The sequence below is a fragment of the Gracilinanus agilis genome, chromosome 6 (genome assembly GCF_016433145.1).
Source record: "Gracilinanus agilis isolate LMUSP501 chromosome 6, AgileGrace, whole genome shotgun sequence".
Lineage (NCBI taxonomy): Eukaryota > Metazoa > Chordata > Mammalia > Didelphimorphia > Didelphidae > Gracilinanus > Gracilinanus agilis.
This window is the reverse complement of record NC_058135.1, coordinates 105,716,053-105,733,515: the sequence shown is the minus strand read 5'-3', so window position 1 is coordinate 105,733,515 and position 17,463 is coordinate 105,716,053. Positions and strand designations below refer to the sequence as shown.

Here is a 17,463-nt window from a genome sequence, read left to right as displayed (position 1 = left end):
AATGGAGGTGACAGATGAAACCCGGAGATTAAGTGATTCTCCCTGTAATGAGTGAAAGTGTTTGAATTTTACAAGTTTTATCTTTCACAAAGACAATTAAAGCTCAACAAATATGCTTTTATCAATCAATAAGCAAGTATTCATTGAGCTCAACTGTTTCCATAGTTATGTTAGTTTGCTAACTGATGAAAGGCAGAAGCCACTCTATTAGCTTCAAGAATGAAAGGCTAAACAGATGTAGATAAAGTATAAACAAATTTCTGAATTTGATAAGTCTATTGCTATAGGGCCTTCCAGTGGTTAGTACTTCTTTTTATAAATCTTTAATTGGTGTATATTTATAATACAGTCACATATAGGCTCCTTGAGGGCAAGAACAATGTTTCCTTTTGTCTTTTGTATTCCCGGTGCATAATACAGTGCCTTACATGTAGCACGTTCTTAAAAAAAGTACTTATTGGACTGGAGTTCCTAATCTTTCCTCAGATAAAACCTAATTAAATACATGGAGACTTTAGTTGGAAAGCAGAATGTACTTAGAAGTTAAACAAAGATAAATAGTAAACCAGAACAGAATCAAGATAGAAAACGGATTCAAGGGTAAGCACTGAAAAATTAATACAAAAGAAAAAACAATCTAGTTAAGGGTGCTGTCAAAAGTACTACATCTCAGATTGAACTAAGGCAGGCAAAGTTAGGGCTGGTAAAAGGTGGTGTTGTTATTGTTTATTAGACATTCTGGAGATAAGAGGAAGATTCATGAGGAGAAAGGACTATTTCTTGGGGTAGATAAATTCATGATAATGCTGAAGAGAAGGCAGAACTGCTTAGTTTATTTTTTCCTTCTATTTCTTCTGCCAGGGAGAATGTTCTTTGGTCTGGAAAGGGAAAAAAAATGACCAACAGGAAATAAATATGTAAAGAGAGTCAGAAAGCACCTAGATGCTTTCAAAGAGTTCAAGTCACTTGAACCAGCTATAGAACATCTCTTGCTCCTTTGTTCTATCACCAAGGCATCAATGATGCTTTCTGAACCCCTACTCTGGGTTACTGAGCATAATGTCTACTTTTAGATGAGGCTAGAAAGTCATGCAGCCATGATGACTATGACTACTATATGTTTCAGTTAGAAAATATCAACTGGGCCTTCATTTTGGCATGCCAATTATTTTACTGTTCCCTAATTGACTCTCTCCCACCCTGTCCACAGTGGTTCAAACTTCTTATGTTACCTCCTCCCCTCTCTTTCTCATCTGAAGATTTGCCTTTTACTTTGCCTAGAAAAGAGGGGATCTGTCTTAAATACCTTCTTCTCTTTTATTCCACATTTAAAAGCCCCTTTATATCTATTGCCTCTACCCCTCATTTCATTTTTTTTCCCTTCCAAGTAATAAGGAAGCTGTGACCTTTCTTGCCAAGGTAAATTCAGTTCTATTTGTGATATTGATATCTTCCCCCTTTGTCCTCTCTCCTCTCCAACCCTCTCTCCCCTTCTTCCCTTCTCTCTTCTCTCTGTCTTTCTATCATATGTATTCTATCTCTAATATCTCTCCTCAGCCATCTAAAAACATGCCCAGATACTACCATCTTAAACAAAAAAGAGGATATTTCACTTAACTTTACCATAATCTCTACAAATGAGCATCCTGTATCTTAACTCACTTCCTCAACCAAATTCTTAAAAAGGATGATCTAAATTTTAGTCTCCATTGCCTTACTTCTCACTTACTTCTCAAACTTTTTTAAGCCCTTATCTTCTGTCTTAGAATTGATATTAAGTATCAGTTCCAAGGGAGAAGAGCAGTAAGGGCTAGGCACCTGGGGGGAAGTGACTTGCCCAGGTCACACAGCTAGGAAGTATTTGAGACCAAATTTGAACCCAGGACCTCTGGTCTCCAAGGCTGGCTCTCTATTCACTGAGCTACCCCCCTCTTTCTCAGCTCTTTCTAATTTGATTTCTGACTCCACTACTCTAATGAAAATTCTCCTTTGGTTACCAATGATATTTTAGTTGTTAAAGCAAATGGCCTTCTCCTCCCTCCCACTCCTTATTTCACTTGTCCATTCTTGAATTTTTGACATTTTTGATGAACTCTTTCTCCTCCTGAATAATTGATCTTCCTTTAATTTCACATATTCTCTTAATTTTTCTGATACTTCTGACATTCTTCTTCATTTCTTTTTCCTGACTCATCATCTTTCTCTTGTCCTTTTTGCATAAGTGCACCCTAATGCTCTGCCCTGAGCCTTCAAATCTTCTCTCTCTACCTCCTAAGAGGTCTTAGCAACTGCTATCTATAAAGATGGCACTCAAATTTATATATGAAGTCCTAATGAAGTCCTAAGCTCTCTGCTGAACTCCATTTCCATATAGTCAACTATCTTCTGAACCTCCTTTTGGATGCCTCATTGACAACTCAAACTGAACTCATGTTAAAAAAAAAAAGGAAAAGAAAGACAACTCTTCATTTTCTCTCTTCTATTCATCCTTACTCTGACTTTCCTCATTTCTATTTGAAGGTGCTTCCATCCTTTTATTCCACATAGGTTTTTATCCAGTGTCATTCTTGTCTTTCCCTCACCCTCGTATCTGATAATTTATTGTTTTCTCAACAAAAATGTTTGATAAATGAATAGATGAATGAATACTCATCATTTTCAGGCAATAACTTTTTTGACTGTTTTTTATGCAAAGAACTCTAAAGACACTGTGAAAGGAAATATAAAAGATAAAAAATCTTTGCCCTTGATGAAGTTACCATTTAGATTGGAAAATTATATACTCACAAACTTTTCAAGAACATTTGTAGAGCAACAAAATTACATTTTTCTTTTGGAAAAAATGACATAATATGAAGGACCAGATTATGTCATTTGTAGGGCTTAGTCAGAGTGGCAAAGGAGGAAAAGAGAGAGCATTTATCTACTTCCACGTGGGACTACATTTGAAGTTTCCTAGCACAAGAGTCATTTTTCCACTTTTCTTTTTAAATCAGCTCCAAAGAAAATATATTTTCTATATCCAAAAGCTAAACTGCAAATGTAACTGAAAATGCAGTGGTCCTACATCAGGAGGTTAGCACTGAAATCTTAATAGGGACTCCTGATCTTCATTTGTATTCTTGAGAGAAGGAAATATGTTTATATCAAGGCACTGAATACAAATTACATGATGGGACAGCAAGAATGCACCTGACTTCCCTAAATGATCTCAAGCCATCGGTCCTGCATGAATTATATCCTAGTGGTCTTCAAGGACTTAAATATGTGTTTACTGGATCTATATTAGCTATTTGAAGAATCGTGGAGAATGAATGAAGTGCCTCAGGATTAGAAATAGGAAAAAATCCTCAATTTTTTGAAAGGGAAAATAAGTATATCCTATAAATAAGTTCATGATGTTGATCTCTAGAAAAATTCTAGAAATGATAAACAGCTTGCAAAAACTCAAAAGAGAAGGAAAAGAAAAAAGATAATTTCTAGGAACCAGCATAGGTTCATCAATAAAAAATAACAGAGAAATCATGTTTCATTTTAGATAGAGTTACTAGACTGGTAAGTCAAGGTATAGTCAGTTTCTAGTTGCTTAATTGATGTCTTTTAAATAAATGGATGAATGAACCCAATCATGATAGAATTCCAGAGATGGAGCATGAAGGGTCCCAGAGTACCTTAGGGAGCAGTGAATATAATATAAAAGTAGCAGAGAAGACTAGCAATTCACAAACATTATTAGAGAAGACTAGCAATTCAAAGGTGATAGTATCCAAAGACAAAAACAATAAAACCCATGCTTTTATTTCACACATTGCTTTAGAAAACCACAAATTTACATTATCTATGTTATATTATACTTTTACTTATTTGGTTTAACATTTCCCATTTATATTTTAATCTGTGTCAGCTAGAATCTTTTGCTTCTTTTTGTATCTTCAGTGCTTAGCATAATGCCTGGTACATAGTAGGTGTTTAATAAATGTTTATACACACGTATGCTAGATATATTATTATTTGGATATTTGCTGTAGTGCCCTCTTTGCTTTAAGTAGAGCATCTGATAACTCCAACTGTTAAAAGGTAGAGTGAGACTAGGAAAACTGCTATTCCAAACCTGGTTCTTACCAACATAGAAGAACAATGATGTGTTATTTGGGGGCAAGTAACTCCTCTTTCTTTGAATTGTAATTGTACTAATACTTATGTAGTGTTTTGTAAGCATTCTATCTTCTTCAATAGAATGCAAACTCTTTAAAGCAGAGAACATTTTGGCCTTAAAGAAATCTTTTTATCCCCAGTATGATGCCTGGCACATAGTTATTTAATTAATGATCTTGGATTGATAGATTTGTTCCTCACAATTACCTTAGGTGAGAAATATTACAGGGAGTGTTATCTCCATTTTGTAGATGAAGAAACTGAGGTTTAGGGCAACTAAATGACTTGCCCATGATCACATAGCTAGTAGGCATCAGAGGTGGAATTTGAAACCAGGTTTTCCTGGTATCAAATATATCACATTGTCTTCATGATAAAGAAGGAGAAAACAACGCAGGTATTGCTTTATGCTTACCTTAAGAAAGGACTTAAGAGAGTTGTGAGAAAAGACATGTAGGATTCAATAATCCAAAATTATGCTAGGCAAGTCAAGCTCCCAAAGCCCTTAATAATGACAATTTCAAGATAGCAACAAAAATGACTCCAATGAGGATGAAAAGGGAGAGCTTTTGAAAGAGACTGATGGAGTCTTACTGTGAATGCATAGACCAGCTTAAATTTTTAATTATATATGCATGTATAAGGGATGAAAATAAAAACAGATAAGTGAGAATGAGTAAAAGAAATAATACTTTATTGTAAAAGCATTAGGAAACATAAAACTCAGGGGAAGATGGGGCTGGTTGTGAATGATAAAGACAACAATAAAGGAATATGAAAGAAAGGATAGGACCACTCTTCAATGTACATTGGATGTGCCAATATCACAACAGTGAGAAGGTAGAACTATTCAACTCCTATTTTGCTTCTGCTTTCTCTTCCAAGGAAAATGAGTTTTGAATTGGGTAGGAAGTTCATATCCCAAGTAAAGGAAATGGTATAGGAATTCCTAGTTAACTCTTCTTAAGTTCATCCCAGAGTATTGAAAGAATTCAAAGATGATATAGGAAGCTTGTGGAAATCGGAAGAATTATCACAGAAATGGAAGGCCTTGATTTGCAGAAAAGGGAAAGGAATAGTGAGCAGTGAGATTTATTTCAGTTTTCTTGGCAAAATTCTAGAATGCATTATTAGATGGATAGTTTATGAGCATCTAGAAATAGAACCAGTAATACCTAAATAGCCAGCATGACTTCATCAAGAATAAGTCATGACAGAATAACCCTTATTTTGTTTTAATAACTAGACTAATAGATCAGGGAAACACTTCAATTACACCTAGATTTGGATAATTTGACAATGACTTTCATTCTATCCTTATGTATAAGATAAAAGAATATGGGCTAGGTAAGGGTAGAGTTAGGTACATAATTGGAGTCAGGACCAAAGTAAAAATAATTATGAGTTGTTGTTGCCTTGGAGAGAGGAATCTTTTGAGAAGTAAGACTGGAATTGGTTCTTGGACTTTCTGGAGTTAGGAAGACCTGATTCAAATTAAGCCTGTGTCTGAGTGAGTGTGTGTGTGTGTGTATGTGTGTATGTTTTTAATCAATGGCTTGGTATAAATAATATACTGCTTGGATATGTGGATTAAGTGAAGTTGGGAGGGATAACTAACAGATGACAAAAATTAGCATCCAAAAAGATCTCAACTATCCATGATAGTAATTGGTAAAGATAAATACAAAGTCACAGGATCATAGATCAAAAGTTAGAAGAAAGCTCAGAGGCCATGCCAGTTACCTTCTCTGCACCTGACCCATTATATGGCTGATGACACTGAGAACAAGGAAGGTTATATGAGTTTCTAAGAATCACAATGTAGTAAGAATTAGAGGTGAGGTTTGAACCCAGGTCCTCTTATTCTAGAGCCAATGGGCTTTCCACTATACTATACTGTTTTGTTTGTAATAATAATAATGATGATGATGACAAAAAACTCAGCAGCAACCTCACAAGTATAATATCAGAGAGGATGAGCTACAGAACTAATGATAAGAGAAAGACCTAGAGATTTTAAGAGACTTACTGAAATCCCCAAAATGAGTCAACTAGAAGATATGGTGTCCAGTCCAACTGGTCTGTATTGGGAAGCCAAGGATTCTGAATGAGGCAAACCATTGTACTTTACTATACTCTACCCTGCTGAGACCTCCTCTGGAGTTCAGGCTTAGTTCTGTGTGTTCCATTTTAGGAAAGAGATCAACAAATTGGAGTATATCCAGAAGAAGGCAAGTAGAATCATGAAGTAGGCTGCGTTCTATTATAGGAGGAGCAATCTTAGGAACGAGAGACAACCTGGAGAAAGGAGGACTTAGAGGAGGGACATGGTTGTAATCCTAAAATGTAAAGGAAAGGATCAGGCTGATTCTGCTCAGATTCAAAAGGTAGAGCTAGGAGCAAATACAAAAGTTCCAGGGGGCCCGATTTTAGCTCAATCTAAGGAGAAAATTGCTAACAATTAGAGTTGTCCCCAAACAAATGAGTTCTTTTGTAAGGTGGTTAGTTTCTTATTACCAGTAGTCATAAAAGCAATTAAATTGTTATAATAGCAATAAAAAAGGATATAGGTTCCTCAAGTGTTTATATATATATATATATATATATATATATATATATATATATATATATATCCCCCTTAGCTGTTTCATTAGATGGCACAGTGCACAGAGTGCTGAATCTGGAGTTAGGAAGACCTGATTCAAATTCAGCCTCAGACATGTACAGGTTTTATGACCCTAGGCAAGTCTCTTAACTTCTACCTACCTACATAGTGTAAATCTGTAAAATAGGGATAATAAAACTGTGCCTATCTCACAGGATGGTTGTGAAGATTAAATGAGATGATAATATTTGTAGCACAACTGTAGCTTAGCATATTGCCTGGCACATAGTAGACATTTAATAGATGCTTGTTTCTTCCTTTCCTGTAAGTCCCAGCATGTATTTCTCCAGATCCCCTAATCTTAAACCTTCTTTCATTGCAACCCATCCTCCATACCATTGCCAAAATGATTTTCCTGAAGTGCAGATGTGATCATCATCATCACACACACACATACACACACACAGCCCTCACTCCATTGGCTCCCCCTTATCTTAAGGACCAAATATAATTTTCTTTGTTTGACATTGAAAATTTTCCACAATCTGGCCCCTCCCTATTTTCCAAATCTTCTTATTCCTTATCCCCTGCCTCACACTTTATGATATAGACATACTGGCCTCCTTGCTGTTCCACACACAGGACACTCCATTCATCTCTCATCTCTCATCTCTGTGCCTTTGCATTGGCTGTCCTTCAAGCCTGGAATGAACTCTCTCCTCACCTCTGCCTTTTGGAATCAAGACTCAGCTCAAGCACCACCTTCTTCAAGAAGTCTTTCCTGATCATCTTAGCTATTAGTGCATCCCTTCTGAAAACTACCTTGTATTTTGTACATATTCATTATATATTTGTGTGTATACCCATTATTTCTAGAATGTAAGCTCCTTGATGGCAGGAACTGTTTTACTTCTGTCTTTGTATTCCCGATACTTAGCAGAGTGTCTGGCACATTGCACATGTTTAATAAATGCTTGCTGATTGAACAATTGATTGATTATTAGATTTCACTAATTTGGTGGGGGGGACTAAACTAAATAGTAAACTCCATTGTATTAGCTCTCAGGGCTTCATAAGACTATTTGTTCCATTTATAATTGTACTCATGTTACTTTGGAGAATCAGAAATTATACCAAACTGTGATTTTTCTAAGGAAGCAAATGGAAGAATGAACATTTCATGACAGATCCTGTTATGTTTCTTTTTTTTCCCTTCTGGTTAAGCTGTTAGAAGAGACAGCATGGTATAGGATATTAGGAACGGGTCTTGGAATTAGGAAAACCAGGATTCACACAGACGAGCCTCTGACACAAACTGATTGTGTGACATCAGGCAACTTTCTAATACTATAAGTTAAAAAGGAGTTGCATAGCTACATTTGTGGAGGAAGTTTCCACAATGGGAGTTCCCCACACTGATGTAATTACAGGGATGGGCAAAAAAGGGGAAAAACACACACACACACACACACACACACCCATTATATGAAAGGAAAACAGTCTCAGTCCCTAGCTATCCTTAGTATTATTATTATTAAGGAGTGTCATTGGCCAACTCACGTGGAGAAGACTCAATAAGATTTTTTTAAGTCAATGGATCTCATTTCATGAGCTTAAGGCTCTTCCCTTGGCATTATATTGGACAGTGCGGGTGACATGAATAGGGAGTACCAATTTATAAAACTACATAGAAACAGGGCATGATCCCACTTGAAGAAAATTCAAGGATAAATTTTGCTCATGACAGAAAGCCTAGCTCAGGAAAATATATAGAATCCACTTCCACCTTCAAATATACTCAACTATATAGCCTTGTTCACTTGGCTGTAAGTGGAATGAAAAGCCAATTTGAATTCAAAGAGCCCCCAAATGTCATTAGCACAAAGTATTAGTCTTAACTTTGAAATCCTTTCCGTTTCTTAGCCTGAGACCCTTAGTAGTTTTGTGAAAACAAATCTACATAGAAATATTTATTTTAATAAACTCTTTTGTTATTAACCATTAATTACATTTATTTTTTCTGTTTTCCTAATTTGCCCAAGATTCACAAATAGTTGTGTGAAGGATATTTATGTAAAGGAAAACACAGCCCATTTTGACGTGTGTTGTACAATAGGCTTCCCCACTAAGAATGCTTTCAAAGCTACTGTGAAGAGCTAGTAATGATTATTACACATCATAGATTTCAAAAATTCAAGGGGACCTCAGTGACCATTCCATCCAACCCATATCACATTAAAGCAAGAGGAATGCGAATGCCCCAAAACTTTTTGAGTTAAATTCTCTAACTTAGAAAGCTACTATCAATTTTTTGAATTTATCATCACTGAAGTCTAATTTTTCCTCCTTTGCCTTTGATAGCCTGTGATTAGCATGGTATAGTTGAAAGAACCCTAGATTTATAGATGATCATTTTAGTCTTCACTCTCCTACTTAGAAAAACTGAGTAGGACACATATAGGGTGCTATATGTGGATAAGTCACTCTTTGTACCCTCCATTCTGCTTCACAGGATTCTTGTGAGTGAAATGCCTTTCAAGCTATAAAGTATGCTTATAAAAAGTGAATTTATAATAATGTTGATCATATTTAATTTAAATATATTGATGAATCTGCTAAGTCTTTGGGCCTTATTACTAAAAATATTTGGTAGCTAATCATCCATATACAGTTATGGGGACTGCTGCCTATAATGTATAACTAGAAATGAGAGTCCTAGATGTCATCGTCTCCACAAGTGAGCTGACAAATATCCACACTGAAGTGCTACCTTCAAGCAATTTGTTATCAGAGAAAAGGAAAGAATTCCTTATCAGTGCTCTAAATTAGAACTATTGGAAGTACTTTCAAATTCTAGGCTTGGGTAGGGAAAAAGATAACATGTTCCAACAGCATCAACATTTCTAAGTCAGCACTAGGCATTTAACATGAAATTATCCAAAATTTTATCCAAAGCCTAGACTTTGGTTTGATTATTTTTGATGGGGGATAAGAAAGTTTCCAAAATCATTATGGCAATAAGGGGATATATAGTTTCCCCAAATCACTATGGCTATCTTGCTTAGGATGAATGTGAATAATAAAAGAGAGATTTGACTCTTTGGCAAAGGGAAAGGAAGAACCTATGGGAACTCTAGAAAGTGAGGTCCATGTGTTTCTGAATAAAGGAAATTTTGAGTTCCTTAGAGGGGGCGAAAATAGCAAAGAACCATCTGAACAAAAGAGACAAACTATCACGTCAATGCAACACCAATTTTATTAGAAGAATTGTTCAAGATTTTAAGACCAAACACTGATGTTTCATAGGTTGGCTATAGAATAAACCTAGGACATGCTGTATTCTTCCAAGTAAATGTTTCTTGGTTTCTTGATATGCTTGTTTCTTAGATTCTTGGTTTCTTAGTTACTTAGGTTCTTTATTTCTTAGTTTTAATAATCATTCCAACATAGAGATACATCAAGTAGATATATATTAATTAGGTATACATATATTAAATATTCATTTATTTATTTATCAGTTGTTAACACAGAGACTTTAATATTCTATAGATGATGTTGTTTATAAGTTCATATAAGATATGATGAATTTTAAAGGTATCTAGCTATCATATACCCTCAATGTAATTATTAGATTCGGGTGTCCTTCACTTGTCCCTTAGTGTTACATGATATTTGATGTTTCAATGTAATGTCAGCACCCTTTCATATCATTTTGAAACATTCTAGGCTTTTTAGAAAATACCAAACAGGTTCTACTGGAGGAAAGCTCTTAACTTTCCAATCAAATGTATATGCTTGAATTATTTGTAGTAAAAGGAATTTAGGTATTATTCTAATTACTCTGAAGAGTTTTTGTAATCATGCTCAGAAATAGTCTTGAGTCATGGTAACAGATTTTCATTTAATGTGTATGTCAATGTCTTCATTCTCTAAGCTAACAGCTGAGAAGTAGTTTTATTTTCTTGCAATGTCGCATCAGGTTCAAATCAATTAGTGGCAAATTAAATCCTCTCTTAAAGATCTGGGTTTTTAGGTGGGTACTAAGACCAGTCTGAACTGGCAAGAAATAATTTCTTTCCTTCCTCCCCTCCCAAAAAAATCTTACATTCTGGATGCAGATTTTGCATTTCCTTGGCAGTAATCTAAATTATCTGGTTCCAAAGACTCTTTTCCTTATCTCCTTTACAGGGTGTAAGATCATTAATGAAAGTAGAATGTGATTAGCATATATGCTGATAGTCAAGTTTTTGTTAAATATTCCCTTTAAGTGAATATATTCTATGTCATGAATTCCTATGTTTCTTTCACAAGTACGTTACACGACAGTAAGTATTGAGACTTTGGATCAGAACGGCTGACACAAGTGGATCCAAAGTGTACATTTTGATTTTCCTGCAAACAGAGCCACAACTAAAACCTCAAGACATCTAAGCAAAGCTACACATCCTAGAGGAGGAGAGGGTTACAGAATTGTGTGACAGGTTGTGCTTAGTGTTAAAACAGCTGTCACCTGGGTTCTGTAACCCTCACCCACTTCAGATCCTCTTCAGACTTCTTCATCCTCCCCAGGTTCCTGGGAGGCCTCACCATGGGCTTGCCTTCGAGACGTCTTGGAGTCATCCGTATTCATCGTGGACATGGCGATGGTCTCGTAGTCTTCATTACGGGACCTGAAATCACAATAGCGAAAGAGAGCCTGCAAATCTTTCTGGAAATTCTTGTTAAGGAACCCATAGAAGACAGGGTTGACGCAAGTGGAGATCATCGCCGTCAGGTGGCACAGGAGGAACAGCAGGTTGTGGTGGCAGATGGAGATCAGCTTGTGGTTCCAGTCAAACACCGTGTTAAAGATGGTCAGAGGCATCCAGCAGATGGCAAAGGCCACCACAATGGAGAAAAGCATCACGTTGATCCGGCGGGCTTCCTGGGCTCGATGCTTATTCTCTCTGATCCTATCCATCATGTCATTCCTCTTCTTCAGTCGCATGTAGATCTGTAGGAAACAAAACAAAAACATACCCATGTTCTCCAGCTCAGGTTGAGTGGAATTGAGGGAAAATGTAGATAAAATAAATGCTAAGGGGATTATTACCTTGAGGTAGCAGACAAGAATGAACACCAGAGGCCCAAAGTACTGCAGCACCAAGAGAATAGTGGTGTAAGAGAGCCTGTGCACATTAGAAGGGAACAGATCAAAGCAAACATACTTGTCCTTGAAGGTTGGGAAGGTGACATTGTGGAATGGCTCATCAGTCAGCACCTGATAAATCACAAAAGGCAGGGAGGCAGCCACAGAGAAGAACCAGATCAGGGCAATGGCCAAAAATGCATGGACATTGGTTGGGCGCCATCCCCGGGGGTTGACTATCAGCTGATGGCGCTCCAGGGCAATGAGAACCAGAGAGAAAATGGAGACAGTGATCGAGACACATTGCACGAAGGGATTTAGTTTGCACATGGCCTCACCAAAGATCCAGTGATCCATTAATGTATAGACAAAAGTAAAGGGCAGACATACGAATGAGACCAGGAGGTCAGAGAGGGACAGATTGACAATCAGAATGTTGGTTACATTTCTCAGCTCCTTTTGCTTTAGGATAATTCCTATCAAGGCCAGATTTCCAGAAACTCCTAGGAGTATGACAATGCCATAAGCTAAAGCCATCGTAAATACCATGGTTACTGGTACACGGCATTTGTTCTCTTCGATGGGGGCATAGGGGGGGTGGGTGTCTGTGTGGTTGAGAAATGATTCGTTGAAAAAAGAGGGAAACAATGTGTAATTCATTTTGGCGCTAATTGGTTATCTTTCTTTAAAGAAGTTCAATCTTCATGTAAAGTGTTTACAAAGACTGGCTTTGAACTCTTCATTTTCCTTGAGATGTATAACCTGTAAAGAGAAAGTGTGCAAAAATTTGAATTTGGTCATTGGTAGTTCTACCAAAGTATGTCTTCTGCTTTTTTTGTTTGTCTGTTTGTTTAATTATTTTTCTGGAATCGATGTTTAAGTAAGCCAAGATCATGTAAATTCTTGTACCCATACTCTTTCAAAAAGGAGTTTGCCTTTTGCAATCTAATTGTGTTTCTCTTTTTGGCTCAGGCCATAACTTTGCCTTTTCTTTTTGTTTATTAGATTTTTATTAAGTATGGGTACAGTAGATTCTGGGCTCTGGATTCAAGTCCCATTTCTGCCACTTAGATCCTGTGTAACTTGGGCAAAGCATTAACTTCTGTGGCTCTTCATTTCCTCATCTATAATGTGAAGAGGCTGAACCTCTAAGGTCCCTTTCTCCTCTTAAGTCTTTAGAGGAAAATGGCAAAAGTGGAAGAAATAAAGTGTATTCCTCTTCTATTAAGACTGTCGTCAGTAAAATGGGAAGTTTATGTGGCATGCTCTGTGATGAATGATTGTTTACTTTTGCATTTTTTGCATAATTGTTTTTGTATTGAATGGAAGTGTATGTCAATGAGAATATTTCTGCTATACCGTACCTTTTAGCACTTGCCCATCTTGCTGAATCAGCACTGATATTGGGTTAAAGGTGGATCTTCAACCCAGGATAATTTCCAAGAGAATGAGCACAAAAAGCAGAAAGAGTGGGAGGGGAGGGGACATATTTCACCTTTCTGAAAGGAAACAATACACACTTTTAAGGAAAAACAAACAAGAGAAATTGGGAATGGGGTGGGGAAAAGAGGGAGTGGGTGGGAAACTATATGAGAATCCATTACTTTAAATCAATTAAAATTCATGGTGTAATTAATCCCTGACAAATTAAAAAAAAATAAAATTACATATCATCACAAGTTGCTAAGTCATCCTGAATTTTACAGGGGCCATTTTTAATGAATACCCACGCTGGACAGTTCACCTTTCACTTATTTAGGAAGGGAAAAGACAACAACAGCAATACAAAATATAAATTAAATTAATATGCAAAATTGGGGCTATTTTCTTAGTTATGTAATACTCTGTTACTTTGCTGTAGGAGGGAGAACTAGCTCAGCTGACAGTTGGTCATGAACAACCAAAAAAGACAAGTATTTACTGTAGCAACCAAAAAACAGATAGATGGCCGTGATCTTTTGGAGCTGAAATTTGAGGAGACTCAAACAAACAAACAAACAAAAACACCTGAACGTTGTCTAACAAATTATAATTCTTCATCTGGGAACCTTGAACTCTATAATAAACTCCAGGCCTTTTGCCTATGTGCACCCCCACCCCAAATTCAATTGTCTCCCCAGACCCTGCAAGTTTTTCCATTCATTTCTAAGCCATAAAATAAAGGGAAACGTTTCTTACAGTACCAATCTTCCAACTCCTCACCTTATTCTCGTTCCTCATGATCCCCTCATCCCCCAAAAGAGCAAATACATTGAGTACAAATAATTCACTCCCCCATCAAAAGGTAGAAACAGGTAACAACTCACCTGAGAGTTCTGGTTATCTCTGGAGAGTTCAGGTTGCTGTGATGATAGGGATGACACCAGTGTCGAGGATATAATCAGGAGGGATGTCAGATCTAGCAAGAAAGAGATTTAAGTTGTCTTTATATGGCCAAGATAAATCCTGAAAACACCCAGGCCCAGCAGCCCATCAGAAAAGGACACCATTAGACTTAATGTCCCTGTTACATCACTCCCACTTTTATCCCATCCCTAATGCCAGTGCTAACCTGGACCATTCAGGAGGACACAGGTTTTTTTTTTTTTTTTCCCCTGGGTGGGGTGGGGTGGGGTGGAGATGAATGAGGTTAGACAGAGTTACTAGCCCCCAGCCTTCAGGAAAATCTGTAGAAACACCAACACACTTCTCAGTCAAACTCTATGTCAACTACAGACGTGTCAGGGGATCAAAGCAGAAGCCCCTCCACCCACCCCCCAACTCAAACAACTGCTAAATTGCTTAGAAAGGGAAGGACCACAGACTCAATTTCCCCAGAAGAGATCAGGGATGCTGCCCTCTGGTCTTAGAGAACCAGAGGAGAAAGTGGTGAAGTGCAAACCAAGAGCCCCGCTTTAATGACGCCTGGCAGTGTTGCCCTAAGTCCTCCCACCCCTCACCGAGATCCCCCTCCTCACCCCCCCCCCCCATCCCCGGAGATCAGAAGAGGCTTTGAACAACTTTGACAAACCTTCAGGCTGGACAGCTCAGGTCCCAGCCGGGACCAAGAGCAGGTCGGGAACCCCCGAGCCCGGGAGTCAGCCACACGCAGCTAAAAGCAACAAAGCAAACCCCCTAAGTTAAGGATCTAAGAGACCCGAACCCCCAACTTCATTTTACTCTAGCTACCCAGAGGCAGGTTCCCCAGAGATCGCCAGTCTCCTCCTCCCCAGACCCCCTCTTGCCTTTGCTTATCCCGCCCGTCAGCCCCGCTCTCCATCAATCCCCTTTGAAGGGAGACGGGAGCTAAGGGGAGAGTTACCTCCTTTTGAAGAAGATCTGTCCAGCTCTCTCCAAGAAAAGAAGATGGTGAGGACTGGAGAAGGGAGTAGGGAGCCGGGGGTATTTCTTCAGTTCGGGAGCCTGAGGGAGATTGATGGACAGGTTTGGGAACGCCCCCTTAAAGCAGAACTCCTCCTTAGCCAAAGGATCACATGATGCTGCACCCAACAGAGTGGTGCCAGAAGAACCCGCAACAAGCACCCTCCTTCAAAGTACATATCTGGGAAGGGGGGGTCTGCCTAGTAATTCTGAAAGAAATGCAGTTATGTAGAGAAACTACATGATGTCAGTTATGAACATACATGAATACACGTAGGAGAAATGGGCACAAGCCATCCCCATCCCCCTGACTCAGAGACAGCCGGGCAATTATTCGGAAGAAAATTTATGTTTTTAATCAATTCTACTGTATTTCCATTTTGTTTGCAGGTCGATGCCACCTTGTGGCCGAAATTATGAAGAGCTGGGCAACTTGATGCGCATAGTAGAGTGTTTACCGACCGCAAAATCAAGGGGAATTATCAGACGGATAATAGTAAATAAGATATCATTGATTGCAATCGCACCCCGGCTGTCAAGCCTCAAACGCCTTTGCTCTCTAAGGCTACCTCTCGGTCAAGGTCAGTAAGGCTCTCACACGCATTGTGACCGCCACTCCCTAGCCGAGAAAAAAACGGACCCTGAAAAGTCAGGGCAGTGGATCCGGGACAAGACACCTCTCTTTTCCCTTAGACCAAGAAGGCCGAATCGACCCTAGGGTACATTCTTAGCTGCAAAGACAGACAGGGCACCAACTCGATTTTGTCCCATAGCGTAGGTGCTTTTTTTTTCTTTTTCCCCCGTGGGGGTTCGGGGGAGAGGGGGAACACTTTGAACAGGAGGGGTCCCTCCCCGGGCAGGAAGGGTTAACACTCTCCTCCCGGGGTGTCCTGAGTAGAACCTAGCCGATTGTCCTTGGAAGACACTTGACTCGGCAAGACCCCTCTAGTGCAGCCTAAGAACTCTTGACTTATTATCACTGAGACAACCACGGCAGGCTTTTGACGAGTCTTGATTCCAGTAGGAAAAGTCCTATCTTTATGTCTGCCTTGCCGAAAATCAAGCCCTAATGCCCGATGACTAAAACTAACTGCTAGGAAAGCGAATTGTCAGCAAAGGCTGGCTGATAAAGACATTGCAGCCCAGAGTGGCTTTCCAGACCCTGAGCTTGAAGGGCTGGCTCTGTTATAAAAAATCCTCTCAGCTTTAGTGGTTCTCTAACATCCAGTTTCCACTTCTGACTTCAAACAAGAGGAAACAAACAAACAAACAAACAAACAAAGCTTTCTAAGAGATATGGGACTCTTCTAGCTTGGCATTGCTAAGAAAGACATCCTATGTCTTCTTGAGTCCAGGCAATCATTTAACAACTCTCCAAGTTTCACAGCTTGTGTATATATTTTCCAAGACTAAGTCAGCATAGGACAAACTCAGACAGGTCCCTATCAAGGTAGAAAAAGGCTTGTGGTCCCAGCCACGGACTCTGGATCTCTCTTAGGAGTACCAGCCTAACTAAGAGAGTTCATAAAGGCTCTTCAACAGAAGGTTCATGACCTTTGGGTGATGACCTTTCTTATCCAAAGCATCTCATGATATGTATTAATAACGCATGGAGGAACTTCGATTTGTGCTCACCTGGAAAAAGCTCCCATCCTTGATGTACTGAAGATTTTCAGTAAGTAAATATCTTTATGTAGATAATGATGTGTATGCATGCATGGAGATAGATATATATATATACATATATGTTAAATGTTTGTGTGTGTTTTTCTTCATAAGAATCTTTCTTAGATACAGCAAATACATTTGCAATTGGACATTTCTTTTTAGGCAGTAGAGATTGGGATTATGTACAGGAAGAGCAATAATAGTATATATATATGCATATATATGAGTATAAAATTACATAAATCTAGAGAGAAAACAGGAACTTAAAATATCCCAGCAAAGGTTAAACAGGTAAAAATGGCAGATTCCTAGCTGTAGCCAGAAAATCCTTCATGGCTGATGAAATTGCAAGGAGCATTTGGGGACCCTTAAGTTTTCTAAGACCAGATACTCCAGTCTTTCTCTTCCATTTATTCCTTCTTACCTTAACTCTAGCTTTTGGAGCAGTCAGTCTTACTCCACATTTCCATCATTAAAAGGCAAGCTTATTTCAATGTGGTAGTTGTCAGCCCCAGAGTATCAAGTTTCAAGGGAGGCAATTAACTTA

General features: G+C 38.4%; 1 protein-coding gene across 1 annotated transcript; it reads right to left on the bottom strand.

Moving 5' to 3' along the window:
• Positions 1–11,306: 11,306 nt before the first annotated feature.
• On the bottom strand, positions 11,307–12,548 carry NPY1R (neuropeptide Y receptor Y1). The gene is made up of 2 exons (XM_044681413.1): positions 11,853–12,548; positions 11,307–11,753 (listed from the first exon to the last, which is right to left on the bottom strand). The coding sequence occupies exons 1-2, from the start codon at positions 12,546–12,548 to the stop codon at positions 11,307–11,309; spliced, it is 1,143 nt and encodes a 380-aa protein (XP_044537348.1).
• Between the last annotated feature and the right edge of the window lie 4,915 nt (positions 12,549–17,463).